Here is an 18,679-nt window from a genome sequence, read left to right as displayed (position 1 = left end):
TTTGGCTGCCCAGAACTGAGGTCACGGACACCCACACACACACACAGAGGAATTAAATTTGGAATACAATCAGTTTTGCACGGGAATGGGCTTGAAAATTAGGGCATCGGGGCAGCTGTTTCCACACTTCTCTGCTGCCTGGCCCTCTGTCAGGTGGTGTCCTGCAGGTTCAGTGGCCCAAGCCACACACCTCTCTCTTTTCCAGCCCAGGCACAGTGTGACAGGGTGACAATAACCCCAGCACAGCCTTGCTTCCCAAACTTTGGGGGGTCACAAATACCCCAGAAGGTGCTCCAACGGCAGTCAACATTGACATGGCCCCTCTTGAGGAGGTGGCCACCAACCCTGCCATGCCTGGCACAGATCCCTGGTGCTCTGGGGGTCCCCAGTGTCCCCTTTTGAGGGGGAATGGGAGTGGGAGCTGCCAAAATGTGCCCTAGAGGGGTGGGGTGGGGTGGGGTGGGGTGGGATGGGTCCCACCCATCTCAGGCCTGGTGTGAGGCTCGGGAGGCGGCCTGGGCCAGCAGCCCTGTCCCTCCCCTGTCCCCAGGGACTCGTGGCTGCCTCCCCTGCGAGGTGGGCTCGGCGTGGGGGTCCCGCCCCGTGCCCCTCTCCCCCTCGGGGCGGCCGTGTTTGTTCTCCTCGCGGCGCCGTTATCAGCTCACAACACACACAGGAAGTCCTGTCTGGGATTGTCCATCCCCGGCCTGATTTATACAGGAAGAAAAGCATAAAAAGCCGCCCTTCCACCTCGGCAGCCACCTCCTGCCTGTGCACAGCCAGCAGCCAGCCATGCTGGGGACACCGGGGACACCAGGGCTGCTGGACCCGGCGTGGCCGGGCAGGGATGGCCACCAGGAGCCACCAGGAGCCACCGGGAGACAGGGGGGCAGCCAAGGTACCACAGAGCCCCAGCAGGCATGGAGGGATGGGATGGGATGGGATGGGATGGGATGGGATGGGATGGCATGGCATGGCATGGCATGGCATGGCATGGCATGGCATGGCATGGCATGGCATGGCATGGCATGGCATGGCACGGGGAGCTGGCACTGATATGGGGCAGCAGGAGTGTGTCCTTGTGAGCTCTGTGGGCAGCAGGAGGGTGAGCTCCTTGGGAGTGTGTCCCTGTGAGCTCTGAGCAGGTTCTGGCCCTGCTTGTGGTGCTGGGAGCCTCGGGGATGGTTGAAGAGCCAGCGTGGAGTGAGCAGGTGTGCAAAGCATCCCTTGCAGCACACAGGTGTGTGAGGCAGCCTCCACCTGCTCCTGGTGAGGCTGGGTCTGCTCTCAGCCACGTGCTGAGCAGGGCTTTGCCCTGAGCACAGCCTCCAGCATTGTTGTTTTTAAGTCACCCCAGTGGCATTCAGGCTGTTTTCACGGGGAGGGGAAGCCGGTGGGTAAATTTTGCCTCCTGTGCATGTAGAGGCTGCAAACACTTGCACAAATTCCTATGAGATAGCTGGAAATTCTTAGCTAATCTCTTTTCTTTCTGTGACTCCCTCCCTTTTCCCTCTGCCTGCTCTCTGGATACCTCTGCTACATCCCCAGGCTGTCCATCCTCCCTGCTCTGCTCTCCTCTGGGCGCTGCTGGATTCACCCCAGACCCGCTGGGATGTGGGGCAGGGCAGGGACGCGGGCAGGGCTGTCCTGGCTGTCCCACCAAGGCTCGTCCTGAGCCTGGATCGTGCTGGGCGTGCACACCAGGAGCTCAGCAAAGCCTCCCAGGTTTATAACCACGGTGCTGGGTGCTTTTCATGCTGTCTGCAGCTACTGTGGGTCCTGCTGGCCTCGTCTGGGACATTGCACAGTGCAGGCAGGAGGCCTCCATGAGGCACCCAGGGTATTTTGGGATGAAGGAGCAGCTGGGATAGCCAGGCACTGTCTGGCTGTGCAGGGACACGGAGCAGAACCACGCCAGTGAAGGGCTCTTGGTAGAAATAACCCAGCATATTTTTCCCCAGGGTCCAGCATTCGTGGAACCAACTCCCCGAGCAGAGAATCAAACACACAAAGAAACAGCAAGGCTTTGCCAGTGATCCAATAAATTTCAAGCCGGATTGGGAAGGTCTGGCAGTGCTTGGGAGGCTGTGGAAAGCTGTTGTGGCTGGAGCATCCTCAAAAATCCACCTGACCTCTGGGCAGCAGTGGGAACACGGATCTGCCCCGGCAGATTCTCCCTGTCCTCCCCGGGATGTGCCGATGGAGCTGCTCCCCCTCTCTGCTGTTCCCCTGGAGGTAAGGACGAGAAATCGAATCCCGTCTGAGCCTTTTCCCAGGCTCTGCTGCTGCTGCTGCAGATGGGGCTGGCCCCGGGGAGGAGGCAGATTTACAAACTGCAGCAAATTGGGGAAAACGAGCCCGTCCCGCTGTCCCAGCAGCAGCAGGAGGGCTGGGAGGAGCACGGGGGAAGAGGTCCCAGACCAGGCTGGGAAACAAAAATGTCTCTGCAAGCAGAAAGGGGGATCAGAACTGTTCTTTCCTCTGTCCCAAAGTGAGCTCCGGGATCCCCGTGCTGCCTAGGGCAGGTTCCTGCAGCTGGAAACTTTCCCCTGGAAGAGAAAAGATAACGAGAGCAGGAATTTCTTGTGGGAAAGGCTCTCTGCTGAGCTGTTCCCTGGGATGGTGAAAGGGCTGAGCCACCCTGCAGCTATCCCACCACACTCCCCATGGGCTGATTCACTGGGAAAGCGGGGCAGGAGACCACTGCCAGGTTTTGACGGGGAAATTTTACAGAAAGCCACAAAATTCAGTTTATTCTTGGGTGGGATGAATCATTTCCCAGTTTTTACACTGCAGCCATTCATTGCTTCTCCTCTAAATGTAAATAAAAATTTAAGTGTGCATGTGAGGGGAAAATAAAGCTGGCTGTGGGATGGTGCCCTGTTCCTGCATTTGTTTTGCACAGCCCCAGCTCAGCTGCTGGTTGTCCCCATGGGCACCTTAAGTTATAACACACTGGTCCTGAGACAACTAATGCTTGTGAATCCTTACTCAGGCCAAAAAATAAATCACTCTGTGGGGCTCAGGTCTCAGTTTTAATGTGCAGAGTCCTGAGCCACTGGTGACAAGAGTTATGGGTCAAGTCCTTTTCTTGGTTTGACCTGGTTTTATCCCACTGCCATCAGTGGACTCCTCGATTTCCACTGAGATAGCTGGAGTGCAGCTGACGCAGCTGAGAACAATATGGGCCAGAAGAGAACAGTGGGAGGTCACTTTCCTCACAGAGCCCTGCAGAACAGGGGCTGCTCCAAAGCTTAAACCGAAATGCAAAGTTTACACACAGCCTCACGAAATCCTGGGTAGAAGAATTTGTCCTAGAACAGCAAAAGCCATTCCTCCTTTTTCTATTTTTGAGAAGCACCAAAAATCCCCTTTTGCTTCAGCAAGTGGCTCCAGCTCTGTGCCAGACCCCTGTGGAGACCAGTGGGAGCCCATTGTGCGCTGCAGGTATGGGGTCAGCCATGGCTTGTGGGGGCTGAAAGGTTTTGCATCTGTGTGTGTGTCACTCCGTGCCCGTGTCCCCACCCATCTGTCACTCCAGTCTGGGCAGAGCTCGTGTGCCCGGGCACGTCCCAGGCCAGGGGCTGGAAGTGCTCCTCTCTAAAGAGCAGGCTCCTGATGTGGGACTTTAATTCTCCACTGTTTATCCTTCCTTCTCCGTGCCCCAGATACCTCCCATCCTTCTACCAACCAGGGAAGCGCTTCCAGCCCTCAGCTCCAGCCCTCAGTGCCCCATGGATGCTCTCAGGGGGATGCTGGATGCCCAGGCAGGTGCAGGGGGCTTGGCAGGCCCTAGGAAATTGGGAGGTGGTGAAAATCTCACCTGGTGCTCAGCCTGAGATGTGCTCAGCACTTGCTGTCCCTCCCAGCTCACGCTGGTGGTAAATCCAGTGGGAGACAAGGAGGTTTTCACGTTGTTGAATCCGAGAGGGAGGCTGGGCAGAAACATTTCTTTGCTGGCCTGGAGACAAGCATTAATATTAGATGTCGTGGGAGTACACTTGTGGTGTGCAAGGGAGAAAGCTGTGGGGGGAAAATGTAAAACATGGGGCAAGGGAGGACTTTGAATTCGGGCGGCCACGCAGGCAGGAGCCAGAATCCCCCGCTGCCTTTGTCAGGAGCTCATCACAGTGGCATTAACAGTGCCAACAGATCTGATCTTCCCCCAGTCTGCACTGGCATAACTCCTCTGCTTCCAAGGGAACTTTGCCAGGCCTTGTCCTGGGGGATTTCCCTCCCAGCATAATGAATATTAGCACAGAAGACACAGAACCCTCCCTGAGAGCGGAGGATTAAATGCTCTTTTAATGGGCTGTGTGCAGCTCTTTAGCAGCTGACACGGGCGCTTTGCTTGAGCAAAGATTTGACCCAATAAATGGAAGTGGAAAGGAAACTTTCTGCAGTTAAAATACTGGCAGAATTTTAAAATGCTCAGTGCACTTAGGGAGTGGCTGCCCGCGGCTGAGAGGGCTCCAGCGGGGTCCCTGGAAGTGCTGGGTCCTGGGCTGTGTGGTGGGGTCCTGTGAGGAGCTGAAGGATGAGCCCATCCTCTTCCTCACCATCAAATTTACACGTGGAATGCCAGGGATTCATGCAAAGGTTTCCTTTGCATGTGAGGGATGCTTGTCCTTAAATGAGGGTAAATGGTAAAATAGAGTGTAATGGTAAAATAGAGTGTTGGGGAACAGCAGATGGGATCACAAATCAGGGGGTAAGCTTGGATACACATGGGACAGTGTTCCAGGTGCACTCCTGTTCTCCTGGGTCCTTGGAAAATCCCAGCCTTGAGCTGCTGGAGGGGATAGACCCTGCCCAGCAAATCCCTTCTGCTCATCAGCCCCTGCTCATCCCCCAGCCTGCTCAGCCCTGAAAGGTGCAAAGGCACCGTGGCTCTGCCTGGATCCCCACTGGGATCACAGCAAGGTGAGGGAGGATGGGGGCCATGGGATGCTCCTAAACCCCCACTGTGGGATGGGGATGGATTTCCTCATGCCCTGCCATGGGTGTGACAGTGTCTGTGCCTCTCTGGCACACCAGCAGTGTGAGCTCAGTGCCTCGGGGGCTCTGTGGCCACCACCCTGCAGGGATTTTGGGAGTGTCCAGGGAACACCAGGTCCGTGGTGGGTGAGGGCTGGGTCTCTGCTCTCTGTCTGCCTGACCAGGGGAGTGTAACACTGGGCTTTTTCTGTCCTCACAGAAAGAAACCAAGATGCTCCACAAGCAAAGGGTCCCTGCCCAGCACACCTGATGGAGCACCGTGGGTGAGGTGAGTTGTCTTGGCTGCAAAATGAGATCCTGTGTTTTCAGCATGGCCACACAGAGAAGCTCTGGCTTCCACGTGCATTTTGCAATTATTAGACAATAATTCAGGCTCTGTTCATCTCCCCCATACACCAGAAAAAAACTCAATAATACTCTCTCATAACAAGATAATTGCTGTGCTTCCAAATCTCTTGGGAGTAGTTGCCTGTGCTGATGAAATTAAGGGAGCTGAAATCATTCCCCAGAGGGAGGATGGCTCCAGAGGGTGAACAAAGCCATGTGAGATGCTTTACAACACAGAGCTGCACTTCCACCAGCACCACCAAACCTTTCCCTGCTGCTGGGAGGGATCTCCATCTCCAGCAGCACTTCCAGAGAGGATTCCCCTCTGCTCCCTTCCCAGGGAGGATCCCACCAAAGCTCCTTTTACATGGAGAGCCCCAAGCACCCATCAGCTTCCCCAGAGCTCCAGTTCCATCAGCAGCCCCAGCGTATCCCTGAGGAAACAGAGGGGATGGGCCAGTGATCTCAGTTGTTCTCTTGGAGCCATTATTGTTGAACTGGTAAATATTTCCTTTAAATGCTTACATGCTTTCAAAAAATTTACAGGGCTTAATGGGAACAAATATTCCCAGGGGGCTGTATCCTGCCATTCATTTGCACATCAGATCCCTGCTATCTTTAAGAATGGTTCTGTGCATGGGCAGGCGCCTAAGTCATCTGAGAAACAATAACCCTCTGTGCTTTAATTTTCCAGACAAAAATGTAGACAAAACAAGTGGCATTTTGGCACAAAACGAGCTGCTTTGATAAAATACTGGGCATTTAAGAGGAGAAGCCTGTAGGCAGCTGGGCTGGGGCTGTGCCGGGGCAGGTGTTGGGCTGAGCCCTGGGTGTCACCCTGGAGAGTCCCTCTGCAGCTGGGGGGCTTCTGAGGAATTCCCTAAGCATCCTTTATGATTTGCTGCAAAGCTGGTGGTTCATCACCGGCTCCTGCAGGACTTTGGGATGAGCTCAGGGGGATTAGGGGCACGGAGCAGGTCTCTAACCCAGGGAGAGGCGATGTCTCCGAAAGTCCTCTGTGGTGGTGGGGAGTGCGGAGCGGGACAGTCATTTGTAGTCAAGAGAATTCAATTTGCCCTGGGCACTGGTGATGGACCATCCCCCGGGGAGTCTGCGGGGCCGGGGCTCAGCCGCGATCTCTCGCTGTTAATCCCCAGCCCACCCAGCCGGGCTGGGCCACTGGGGGGCTCAGGGCCCGTGGGGGCTCCTCCTGCCCTGGGCTCGCAGGTAAGGCTCCACATCCACCCGGGGCAGGGGTCGCCGCAATCCCGTCCCCATCAGCGACACTCGGGACACCACAGCAGCGCGTCCCCTCACCCGGGCGGGGCGGCTGCGGGTCCTGCCGTGTCCCCGCATGACTCCCCGCGGGTCCCGCTGCCTCCGGCGGCGCTGCCGCGTCCCGGGGAGCCGGGGGCAGGCGGAGATCCCCGGGCCCCGGCGCTTCCCCCCGGCCGGGAGGCTCCGCTTTCCTCCCCGCCGGGAGCTCATTGGGCCGGGGCGGAGGGACCGGCTCGGGCCGGGGGAGGAAATGCGCGGGGGGCACGGCCCGGCGGCGGCTCCGCGGCTCTGCCACCGGCACCGGTGAGTCCCGGGCGGGAGGGCCCGGCACGGCCGGGGGGGCTCGGCGGGGACGGACGGGGCACGGGGGTGCCGGCGGAGCGGGGCTCGGTACTGCGGCGTGGGGAGCGGCCGGGGGGATGGACCGGCGGGAGGGCTCGGGGCTCGGGGCTCGGGGCTCGGGGCTCGGGCTGCTGCGGCCGCGGGAGCATCCGCGGGACAGCCGCGTCCCCCCGGGACTCCCGTGTCCCTACAACCCCCTAGGACACCCGTGTCCTTACAGCCACCCCGGGACACCCGTGTCCCTACAGCCATCCCGGGATATCTGCGTCCTCACGGGACACCCGTGTCTCTACAGCCCCCCGGGACACCCGTGTCCCTACAGCCCCCTGGGACACCCGTGTCATTACAGCCATCCCGGGACACCCGTGTCCCTACAGCCCCCCTGGACACCCGTGTCATTACAGCCCCCCTGGACACCCGTGTCCTTACAGCCATCCCGGGACACCCGTGTCCTTACAGCCCCCCTGGACACCCGTGTCCCTACAGCCATTCCGGGGCACCCGTGTCCCTACAGCCCCCCTGGACACCCGTGTCCTTACAGCCCCCCTGGACACCCGTGTCCCTACAGCCATTCCGGGGCACCCGTGTCCCTACAGCCCCCCTGGACACCCGTGTCCTTACAGCCCCCCTGGACACCCGTGTCCCTACAGCCATTCCGGGGCACCCGTGTCCCTAAAGCCCCCCTGGACACCCGTGTCATTACAGCCATCCCGGGACACCCGTGTCCCTACAGCCCCCCTGGACACCCGTGTCCTTACAGCCCCCCTGGACACCCGTGTCCTTACAGCCCCCCTGGACACCCGTGTCCTTACAGCCCCCCTGGACACCCGTGTCCCTACAGCCATTCCGGGGCACCCGTGTCCTTACAGCCATCCCGGGGCATCCGCAGCCCCGCAGTCCCGGGCGGTACCGGGTCCCTGCATGGTGACGCTGTCCCCGTGCCCCTCCGGACAGTGTCACAGCCCCCTCGGCGGTGTCACCGTGCCCGTGTCCCGCTCCGTCCCGCGGTGCCGCATCCCAGCCAGCGCAGGGAGGGGGCTGGGAGGGAGAATCCATCGCCTGCGGCTGGCGCTGAGCCTCCCCGGCACGGTTCGGCTCTGAGGGCACAGCCAGGGCTGGATCCCGGGTTCACCTGCAGAACCCGGCCGGGCTGTCTGGAAAATTGCAGCTTCTGGTCCCGGCAGAGCCGTCGCATCCTCGCCCGGGGCTGGATTCTCTCGTCTCATCCCTCTGCAGCCTGAGCGCGATTCCTCCTGCTGCCCTCAGCTGGAGTTTTGGCCGCGGTTCCGTGGGCAGAGCTGCAGAAAGCGCTGCTCACCTGCGCCGTGGGTTGGGTGTCCCCTCGGTTGCTGTGGCAGGTGAGGCAAGAGCAGAATTTTGGGAATTTAGGAGAATTTTGGGAATTTAGGAGAACTTCGGGAATGGTTCTGGCTGGTGGGACAGGAGCACGTGGTCAGCCCAGGAGGGTTTGCTGACCCCTAAGATATAATTTCACTTGTCAGAACACGGGGCTTCACCTCGTCATTTGAGAGGCTTAAAAGGCAGAGACAAAAAAAGTATTTATTTTTTTCTTGAGCATTATTTTTTTCTTCCTCAAGTTCTGTGCTTTAGAAAAGCATGGAATAGATGGTGGCAACAGGTTGGAGGATCCTCAGCAGCTTTAAAGAGGTTGATTTTTGTAAACCCATAAAAAGACAAGTCTAGACTATCGTATTTTCTACTTTTACAGCTTTTTCTGGTACAAAGCAACCATAATTTTATGACCCAGAGGGATCCTTGAGGTAGGACACTGCAGCTCCAGTTCAAAGTGAAAAAACAAACTCTGTATTTTAGGCTCGTGCCCTGTGTTTCCTGCCATCCCCGCAAGGAAAGCTCCCATGGCAGCCACGGGAATCCTGTGGGAGGATGGAGATGGTTGGCAGAGTTTGACTTCCAGACTTCAGGATCTGGGGCTGTAGGGAAGTTTTGTGTCCCAGTATAGCCCTGGGAAAAGCTGACTGATGGAGCAAAGGGGAGTTGGTGTGTGTCTGTACACCAGTGTCCTTGGAATGTCTCCAGGAGGACTGGGGAGAGGGAAAGCTCCTTCACTATTTTTAAAAAAAAACAAACTTTCCTTCAGGACAAGTGAGATTTGCTTTCCCGATGGTGGAGGTACCATAAATTCTTCATTAGGAAATTAAACTAATTGCAGTGTTTAAAGAATGGAGGACTACAGGCTTTAAAGTACCAAAATCCTCCTTCCATCCTCTGGGCTGGGTTTGCATGGAAATCTGCTGGGATATTTGATATTTGACATTTGATATTAAGAGGCAGGAATGCACCAGGCTGTTTCTCTCCAGATGTCGATCTCCATTTCTCCCCACCTCAGATTCTTCTCCTGCACCAAGGAAAGGACAATCCTGAGTGCCTTGGAGAAGGGCTTGGAGACCTGCATGTCTGCAGATTTGCCATGGTTATTTGTAAAAACCCGTCTCAGAGTTGGGATTTCCCAGTGGAGTTTGGGGATCAAACTGCAATTTTCCAGTCCAATCCTGCCCCACAGCATGTGGGGATTTTAGAAAGTTGATTTGCAGCTCCCCAAATCTGCAGTCTCAGAAGGAGGTTTCTTGTTGTGTAGTCTCCCCTTTCAGACAGTTTAATCAGAAGATTCTTTCTTGAATTGCTGCATATTTAAGGTGGGTTTCTTGATTTGTTCCTCCTTCAGCTGCTGCCATCCAGAGGCCAAGTGGTTTGTTTAAACGAGATATTGTTTCAATTGGATATAGTTACTGACTCTCTTCAGCCTTGTTTTGTATTTGTCCTCTGCTAGAAAATCAAAACCTCTGGGTTTGTGCCTCAGAGCCGACTCTGCAGATGGTACATATGGCCCTTTTCTCTGCGACAAATTTGTGTTTTAAAGAGAAGAAGATCAGGTTTCAGTGTTTTATGTGGTGGGAAAACACAGCTTTACAATGCTGTGTGCATTAAGAAATGACAGGCCATTGTTTTGCCCTCTTGCCTGGAACTGGCAGCGAGCTGGAGGCAAAACACATCCCTTCCCTGCCCCTCAACACACAGCTGGGCAGCCCCTGGTGCCCTGAGAGCATCTCCAGGCATCCCCTGGGGTAAATCAAGGATAATTCCTGAATTAATATTGAGCACAGTGACGAGACGAGCAGGGCAAGGTGGGTTTGTGCCTGGAGCAAACCCCACCCTGCCAGGGTTTGTCCCCGTGGCTCTGCTGGGTGTCACCAGCTGGGCAGGGACACCTCACAGAATCACAGAATGACCCAGGCTGGAGAAGACCTTTGAGATGAAGTCCTTTGACCTAACACCTCCTTATCAGCTGCACCATGGCACTGAGTGCCACATCCAGGGACAGTGACTCCACTGCCTCCCTGGGCAGCCCATGCCACTGCCCAATCTCTCTTTCAGTTCAGAATTTTCTCCTGAAATGTCCTCCCACTCACAGCGGTGCCCTCCTGCCCGCAGGGATCCCCACTGAAGGACGAGCCATGCAGTAGGAGCCAGCACATCCCACGGAAGAGCAGGACCGAGTGCTGCAGGAGGAACAGGACATGTGGAGCCTCAGCTGCCTCCTCTGGGGACTCCTCCTCATCCTCAGCACCACCAGCACGGAGGGCTTTGCCCCGGCAGGGTAAGGCTGTGTTTTGTTTGCAGCTCTCAGGTGTGTTCTCCACCCATCAGGGTGAGGCACATCCTCTCTGGGGGGGAACAGCCCTGTGTGGCTCTCTGGGCTGCTGAGGAGGTGGAAAATGCTCTCCCAGGGCTCAGCAGCTTGTTGCTGGTTGTTTGTTTTCTCACTGGAGCTAAAACATCTCTCAGAGAAAATGTCCCAGCTCTGTTTAACTCCAGGCAGGGGCACAAAGACACTCTGGGCTTTTTGTTCAGGAGAGTCAAAAGCTGATCAGGCCCTGAGCTGTTCAGGAATTATTACAGTCTCTTTCAAGCACATCCTCCATGAAAATATGTGTGAAATGCTGCTAGCACAGAGATCAAGCGCTGTGAACAAGCTGTCACTGAAGGATGCAGCTCCCATCAGAGGATGCAGCTCCCAGCTCTGATGGACACCCAGGGACGCAGGTGTGGAAAAGCCCAGGCTGGGCTTTGTGCTCCCCAGGATGCTGCTGGGGCCCATGGTCCTGCCAGCCCAGCAGGGGCAGCTCCAGCAATTCCCCTTCCCTTTGTGGGAAATGGGTCTGGGAGAACTCCCTGGCTCCCAGCACAGCCTGGGCAGGCACAGCTCAGCTCCTGCTGGCTCTGAGGAAGCCCAGAGCTCACTGCCCAGTTTCTTCCTGAGCCGAGAGGAGCTGGAGCTCAAAAGCCTCCCCCAGACACAGCTCACATTTTCTACAAAGTTTGTTTTTACACTGAAATGCTCCTCCAGTGTCAAACCTTTCACATTCTGTCCAGGACTGAAACCACAGCTGAATTCCTCGCTCACACACACAGGCTGCAGCTAAAACTTTGTTCTGAATTTTACAAAGCAAACAATTGCAGTTTAAAAATTGCATCTTCTATAACATTAATCATGAGGCTGAGAGGAGTTTTCTGGAGTTAATGGAAACCATCTGATGTCCATGCTAATTCCCAGGCTTTTTATTTTAGTTTCTAATTGAACTGGGAGGCTGAGACAAGTAGATGGGTTCCTCAGTGGGACTGACCTGCTTGGGCTGGAAATTGTTGAAAAAAAGGATGTTTAACCAAGACCACTTTGGCTGTTAACCTTGGGAAAGTTTTTGCCTGGATAACACTCATCTTAGCAAGGCTGGGGAGTGCCTTTTGTCCAACCTCTAATTTTTTTGTGGTGAGCCTGACCCTTCCTGTGAAATCATTAATTTCTTGGTGACCACAGGGGTATCCGTTTCAGGAATGCAAAAGTCTCAGAAAGGAAAAATCCACCCAGAAAGTGAGTGATTTTAGGGGAAGGGAGACAATGAATGTAATGAGTAAATCATCCCTAAATCTGGGTCCCAGCTGCTCCCTCGGGACGGGGGAGGAAGCGCCCGCGCCGCTCCAGAATTGTGTCACTGACCCCAAACAGCTTGAAGTGGCTTCCCAGGTCACCGGGGCAACCAGTGCAGCAGCCCAGTGCAGAGAGGGGAGCTCAGGCCGTGTCCTGGCTGTGGGACTGACCCAGCTCCGTGTGCCCAGGCGCAGGGTGTGCGCAGCCCCGGGGACGCCGAGCGCCCACGCCGAGTCCCACGTGCAGCCCGTGTACCAGCCCTACCTCACCACCTGCCCGGGCCAGAGGCTCTGCAGCACCTACAGGTGAGCCCTCCTGCCTGTGCCACGGGCAGCACAGAGCCTGCTGCACCCACAGGCGTGGGGATTCTGTCCCGTGTGACCGCGTTCACGGGGGGCTCGGGTTGAGGGAAGAGATGAGGATCTGGCTTTATGTTTCAGAAGGCTTGATTTATTTTTTTATGATATATATTACATTAAAACTATATTAAAGAATAGAAGGAAGGATTTCATCAGAAAGCTAGCTAGGAATAGAATAGGAAAGAAAGAATGGTAACAAAAGCTTCTGTCTCAGACAGAGAGTCTGAGCTAGCTGACTGTGATTGGCCATTAATTAAAAACAACTAACATGGGCTAATCACAGATCTACTTGTTGCATTCCACAGCAGCAGATAACTATTGTTTACATTTTGTTCTTGAAGCCTCTCAGCTTCTTAAGAAGAAAAATCCCAAAGAAAAGATTTTTCATAAAAGATGTGTGAGACAGTTCCCCCCACTGGAATGGGGATCCCAGCCCTGGGAGCGCCCTGAGCCACTGTGGGAGCAGGGCAGGGGTTTGGGGCACCCTGCTCAGCCCAGCCTTGCCTTGCAGGACCATCTACAGGGTTGCCTACAGGCAGAGGCACAGGCAGCTGCCCCAGCCCATGGCCTCGTGCTGTCCTGGATGGAGCAGAGCAAGCGGCCACACGCTGGGCTGTAACAGAGGTGAGGAGCTGCTGGGTCACCCCGGTGCCACTGCCCGTCCCCAGACCCCTCGTGTCCCTGGAGGGGGCCCCAGGACCCCATCTCTCATTTACCAACCATCTGCCTGTCAGTGGATTCTCCCTGAATTAAATTTTCAGCATGACAGCCAAATGTGGTTCAATATCTGATTAATTCCCAGCTTTTCCCTGCTGCCTCTTGGGCCTTTTCCCTTTGGGATCACTTATTACCTTCATAGTTACCAGAGGATCAATAAAACAATTCCTTCCCATCTAAATCAGCAGAAGTGGATGAGAAACACTTTCAGGAGGCAACAAATACAAACCACAGCAGCAGCAGCCAGTCTGTCCCCAGTGGGCTCAGAGTGTGGCACCAGGGGCTGCTGCTGCCTGCTGCCCTCCTCCTTCCCACCTTTGCTGCCTGCAGGGCCTTCAGCTTCTTTCCAGCTCCTCTTCCTCCCATCCATGCTGAGCCCTGCTCCCTCTGGGCAGCTCAACCCCGCTGTGTGCTGCTGGTGTGTTTTGGGGTGTGCACAGCTCCAGGGGGGAGCGAGGGAGGGAGCTGGGGACCCCTGGAGCAGCTGGGTGATGCTGTGCTGTGTTCCCTCTCACAGCTGTGTGCTGGGAGCCGTGCCAGAACGGAGGGAGCTGTGCCTTCCCTGGGAGATGCTCCTGCCCCCCTGGCTGGACAGGGAGAGCCTGCCAGACAGGTACTGGCCATGTCCCCCTGTCCCTGGTCCCGTGTCATACCTGCCCTGCTGCTGGGACAGCTTCTGGGAGCATGCCAGCTGCCGTGGGGCTCTGGGTGTCCTTTGCCCCACACCAACCCCTCAGGGGGGACAGGGACCTTGTCAGACCTTATCCCTTACCAGACCTTGGGCCATGTCTGACTCTGTCCCTCTGCACACGCACGACACTTGCTCCAGGAAAGGATGGGGAGTGTGGCTCCCTTTGGCTGCCTCAGTTCTCCCTCCTGTGCCGCTCTGGCACCCCCATTTTCTCTGCCTGCTGCTCTGTGCTGGGTCAGGGTGAGCAGAGCTGTGAAGCTCTCTGCAGCACAGAGCCCTTGTGGGGCCAGCCTGGGGTTATGTGTCGTGATCATCCCTCCCAGGCTTTGTAAACTCTTGCTGTAAACTAAAATGCCCTTTTACTGCAGAGACTAAAAATCCATAAACCAAAGATATCTGGGGGTGGAGGAGAAGTCTGGTGATGTCCAGGCACGGGAACAGCGCCAGTGCTCCTCACAGCATGGAGAAATCAGGCAGTGTGGGGCACACCAGTGCTGCAAACCCCTGCCACGGCATTTCCCAGCTTTTCCCAGCTTTCCAGCCTCCTGTAAGGCAGAGGAGGAGCGTGTGGCATTGACCCATGCTGGGCCAGGCAGGGCTGAACCCATTGCTGACAGCTCCAGCTCTGAGGGAAAGGATTTTCCCACTGCCTAAAACAGATTTGCCCGGGCGTGGGAAGAGCTTCAGCTCTTTCTGCTTTGTGGGAACAGCTTTAATAACTCCCCCGTGTGAGGAGAGGTTACTGGGTTCTGTACACACTTGAAAGGCTGATAGCTCCTCGCCACAGCTGGCTGGAACCAAAACCCCGGCCGTAAATCCGGGATGAGAGCAAGCACTGCCTGCACCCGCCTGGCCAGAGCTGGGACGTTTCTGACCACAGCTTCTCCTTCTGGTGGTATTGTGGGGGGAGCAGGAGGAGGGGAGGAGGTCAGACCCCCTCCAGCTTAGCCCAGGTTTATCCAGGGCTGTCCCAGACGCTGAGACATCCAGAACTGTGCCCAGCACAAGCCCCAGCTCACTTGGGGGGCACTGCCTGGGGTTCCATTGCAGCCCCCCTGTGTCCCTCACCCTGTCCCCTCCTCACTGAGCTGTTCCTGTGTTCCAGACGTGGATGAATGTGCCAGCCAGAGCCATGGGTGCAGCCAGCTCTGCATCAACACAGCCGGGAGCTTCCACTGCGCCTGCCGGGACGGCTTCAGCCTGGCCGCCGATGCCAGGGGCTGCCAGCCCCTGGTGCCAGCCCCTGGGACAGACGCCTCCAGCCAAGCAGGTATCCTGTCCCTACATTGAGCCCCAGCTGCTGGGAGCCTGCAGGGAGAGCTGAGGGAACACTCAGCATCGCAGGAGATGGGAGAGGGGACAACAGCCAGAGCCCCTCAGCTTTATTCTCTCTGAGCCAGGAGTGCTTCTCCCACCCAAACAAGTTCCCCTGAGCACAAATCCATCTGTGAGGGTGGCAGGGCCTGGCTGTGGCTGGAGCTGTCTGGGATGTGTCTGTTCTCTCCCTCATCATCCTCGTTCCTGCAGGGCAGGTCTGGAGCCACGAGGAGCGGCGCTGGTGACGGCCCATTATTACTTTTGGTACGCGCTGTGACACTTCAAACTCGTACCGTGAGTAATAATGCGCTGTGGCCAGCATGGGCACCACACAGCAAACATCTGGGACAGCCTGCACGTGCCCCACCTGCCTCTGCCCCTGTGCTGGGCCCTGACAGGGACAATCCCTTGTGCCCACCAAGCACAGGGCAGAGCTGGGTGTTATTTGGCAACACGGGCACAAAAGGCCAGGATCCACCAGATCTCTTGTCCTTTAAGCATCGCCCCACTGCCTGAAACCCTCCCCGCTTTGTTGCAGGTGCTGCAGCAGCAGGAGCAGCCTGTGCCAGATGCCAGCAGGTCCAGCTGATGCTCTGGGGGATGACCTGGGGGTGGAAAGCAGCAGGGCTTGGCCAGAGCCCTGCAGCCATGTCTTTCTCCCCAGCAGCTTCCACCTCACTCAGCAGTGGGCTTTTACTCACTGACATTCCCTGGGTCACTTTTTCAGGTCCCTCCAGTGAAATGAAGGAAGAATTGAAGGACCTGAGGAGCAGAGTGGAAGCGCTGGAGCAGGTGAGTTGCAGCACATCCCTGTGCCCTGTCCCTGCTGGGCCAGCTCCCACCCGGGGCTGTTTGCAGCCAGGGTTTCCCTCCTCCCCGGCTCTGTTTTTAACAATCCCAGCAGCAATCCCAGCTGTGCTCCCCGCAGCCGCCGGCAGCGCCCACACCACGGCTTTTCCAGCCCTTTGAACACAACTGCAGCCCCTTGAGCCCTCCCTGGTGGGTGTTGCATCCCCCCCGGGTGGTCCTGCTGGCCGGGGGGATGCACTCACAGCTCCCCTTCTCCCTGCAGAAGCTCCAGCTGGTGCTGGCCCCCTTCCACAACCTGATGCCGCCAGAGGATGTCGGTGCAGACCCCATCAGCCGCCTGTCCCACTCCCTCCAGCAGCTGGACAGGATTGACTCCCTGAGCGAGCAGATCTCTTTCCTGGAGGAGAGGCTGGAGACCTGTAAGTGCCTGGAAAATCAGTGGGGGATGATGATCTCCCTGCAGCCACGCTGGCCACAGGGAGCAGATGTGGGCCAGCGAGATCAGTGACACATATGCCACTGTTAATCTGGATCTGCCTCAAGCTCAGCAGCCTGTAATTAATAAAGGATGAACACCAACAGCCCATTAGCTTCATTTCAAAGCTGTTTCTATGGCTGCACCATCTGACTGCCCACGTAGCAGCCAAAAGTGGCGGGATTGGCACATGGAAACGTGGCTGTGGGGCAGGGCTGAAGGAGGCACTGGGAGCAGTGGGGCACCTGTGGCAGGCAGCACCTCACAACTCCTGATAACTCCTGATATCCTTCCTGATAACTCGGGCCTTAGGAAAGAACCCCCAACTCTTAGGAAATTAACAGCCCAAAAAGTCAATCAGGGAAGTTTAGGGAGCGTGCAGAAGTTGGCAGATTTATGAGCCTGGGAAGTTTTAGGCATTTCTTTTGGAAGTTTACAGACCAGTAAGGGCACCAGAGAGGGTCTCTGAAGTAGCAAACTGAGGAAGGGCCCCCAGTGAGAGCTGTCATGTGTGAAATGGCTGGAGGTGGAGGCTCCTGCCTGGTGTCCCCACCACGCAGAGGGACAACAGCATCCCCTCAGGTTCCTGTGGTGCCCACCTGGACTCCAAGCAGAACACAACCATCTGAACTCTTTTCTTGTGATAGGCAGCTCTTTGCAGCTCATTTTCCCATTAAATAATTCCAGAAACTAGACACGGTTGGGGTGTGCAACAGCAGCTTGCTGAGTCTTGGAAAGACTCAGGAGAAACTGGTTCAGGGCATATTCAGTCCCAGTTCAGTGCTTGCAGTAATGGCTGAGAGAGAAAAAGAATTCAAAGAACTTCTCTGAAGGCAAAGTAGCTGCAAATAGACACTTAAAAACCATCTCAGAAAGGGGTAATTACCAGAACCACTGAGTGTTCCAGCAGGCTGAGTTTTCTAGTAGTGCCCTGCACATATTATTAGTGACAGCACAGAGGAATGTGAGCAGTATCACAAGGTAACATGGATTCATTCCAAGGGATGACTCCAAAGTCCTGAAATTAATTTTTGCCAAGTCTGTCTCAGCAAGCAAAACCTGTTTTTGTCTCTTTTCATGGTCCCTGTAGGACACAAAGCTGTCCTGTCATACCCCAGTGAGCTCTGGGGCTCACAGGGCATCCCATGGAGTTACTCAGCCATCCCTGTTCCATGCCTGGAGGAGCATTTCCCAACTAAATGCTACCCTCCAACTGCACTCCCCTATTTACTGCTCAGTGGGGATGTGTGCAATGACCAAAAAACCCATTTTCCCTTCTTTAAACCACCAGCAGAGGCACCAGGTCAGAGCTCTGTAAGCCATAACGATTTTGGCCCCTGATCCAGCACAGACTGTTCTGCCATTGGATTTGGGGACATTGTGCACAGGGCCCAGGCAAGGACTGTGACATGCCAGGGAGGTGACAGTGACACTCCTGAATGTGGGGAGATGAAGCCTGCCTGGGCTTGTTTGCCAAAAGGAAAGCAGCAAGTGTGGGTGACAGTCCCAGAGGTTCAGGTCAGTCTCATTCTGCCAGGCTCATGATTGAATTTATCAGGCTGAATTTATTTTCTTTTTTCCAATCTTCCCAGGTTCCTGCAAGAATGAACTCTAGCAGAGTGCCTGGGGACCTGGAGCAAGCTGACCCACAGCTCTTATCTCCCTCTCCAGCCCTAGGCTGGGGATGAAGCCTCACCATCACAGGAAGGCAGAGGGTGGCAGGAGAAGGCTCCCATCAGCATCTCCATCATTCTCTCTTCCAGCTCACCTCACCAGAGGCCACACAGTTCCTTCCAAACTGGACTCTGAGGCCTCTCCCTGCTGGAGAGGCAGCAAATAAATGCCTTACCTCGTGCCATGAGTGCCTGGCTGTGCCAGACTGGCTGTGTGTGTCACCTGGGGGGTGTGCAGCTGCCCCAGGCTTTTCCTCAGCACTACCCTGGGATAACAGCTCCCAGGGAGCAACGGGCACAGGGCTGGCTGTGGAGCACAGAGCTGGCCCAGGCAGGGCAGCTGCCTCCCCACACTCCCTGTGCTTGCTGTCACAGAGAGAAGGTGGGGACAAGTCCCTGCAGCCCCAAGCCAGGTGTCACAGCAGGGGAGAGATGGCCCTGGTGCCTGCAGGGCCGGGTACAGGAGTGGATGCCCATCCCTGCAGCTCCCATTCTGCTCTCCAGGAGCCCTGCAGTTGGATGGTGCCTCACCAGTGAGGTTGGTGAGGCCTCCCTGCCTGGGAGGGCTCCTCCTTGTCCCCCCACAGGGTGGGGACAAGGACCCCCCCTGTCTCTCCCTCACCAAACCCACCCCCTGCGAGAGCTCAGGGATCAGCACCCCTCCCTCAGCCCCCACACAAGACAAGAAAGCTCCTTTATTTAAATAACCAAAGGTGTAATTTCTAT

General features: G+C 56.2%; 1 protein-coding gene across 4 annotated transcripts; it reads left to right on the top strand.

Annotated features, from left to right (window-relative positions):
* The first annotated feature begins 780 nt into the window (after positions 1-780).
* On the top strand, positions 781-18,141 carry EGFL7 (EGF like domain multiple 7). 4 transcript variants are annotated; one of them, XM_066562912.1, is made up of 11 exons: positions 781-898; positions 1,962-2,235; positions 5,198-5,266; positions 10,417-10,582; positions 12,100-12,216; positions 12,782-12,894; positions 13,505-13,600; positions 14,784-14,948; positions 15,723-15,787; positions 16,068-16,224; positions 17,873-18,141. In XM_066562912.1, exons 4-11 carry the CDS (start codon positions 10,503-10,505, stop codon positions 17,893-17,895), a joined length of 816 nt encoding a protein of 271 aa, XP_066419009.1. In that variant the 5' UTR covers positions 781-898; positions 1,962-2,235; positions 5,198-5,266; positions 10,417-10,502; the 3' UTR covers positions 17,896-18,141. The 4 variants fall into 4 exon arrangements, with proteins under 4 accessions (XP_066419009.1, XP_066419005.1, XP_066419008.1 ...); XM_066562908.1 differs by lacking the exon at positions 17,873-18,141 and having other exon boundaries at positions 16,068-16,384; XM_066562911.1 differs by lacking the exons at positions 781-898; positions 1,962-2,235; positions 5,198-5,266; positions 17,873-18,141 and adding an exon at positions 6,500-6,552 and having other exon boundaries at positions 16,068-16,384.
* The last annotated feature ends 538 nt before the right edge of the window (positions 18,142-18,679 follow it).

Source organism: Molothrus aeneus, chromosome 19, assembly GCF_037042795.1.
Source record: "Molothrus aeneus isolate 106 chromosome 19, BPBGC_Maene_1.0, whole genome shotgun sequence".
Classification (NCBI taxonomy): domain Eukaryota; kingdom Metazoa; phylum Chordata; class Aves; order Passeriformes; family Icteridae; genus Molothrus; species Molothrus aeneus.
Note: the sequence above shows the minus strand (reverse complement) of the source record. Positions and strands in the feature narration are given on the sequence as shown.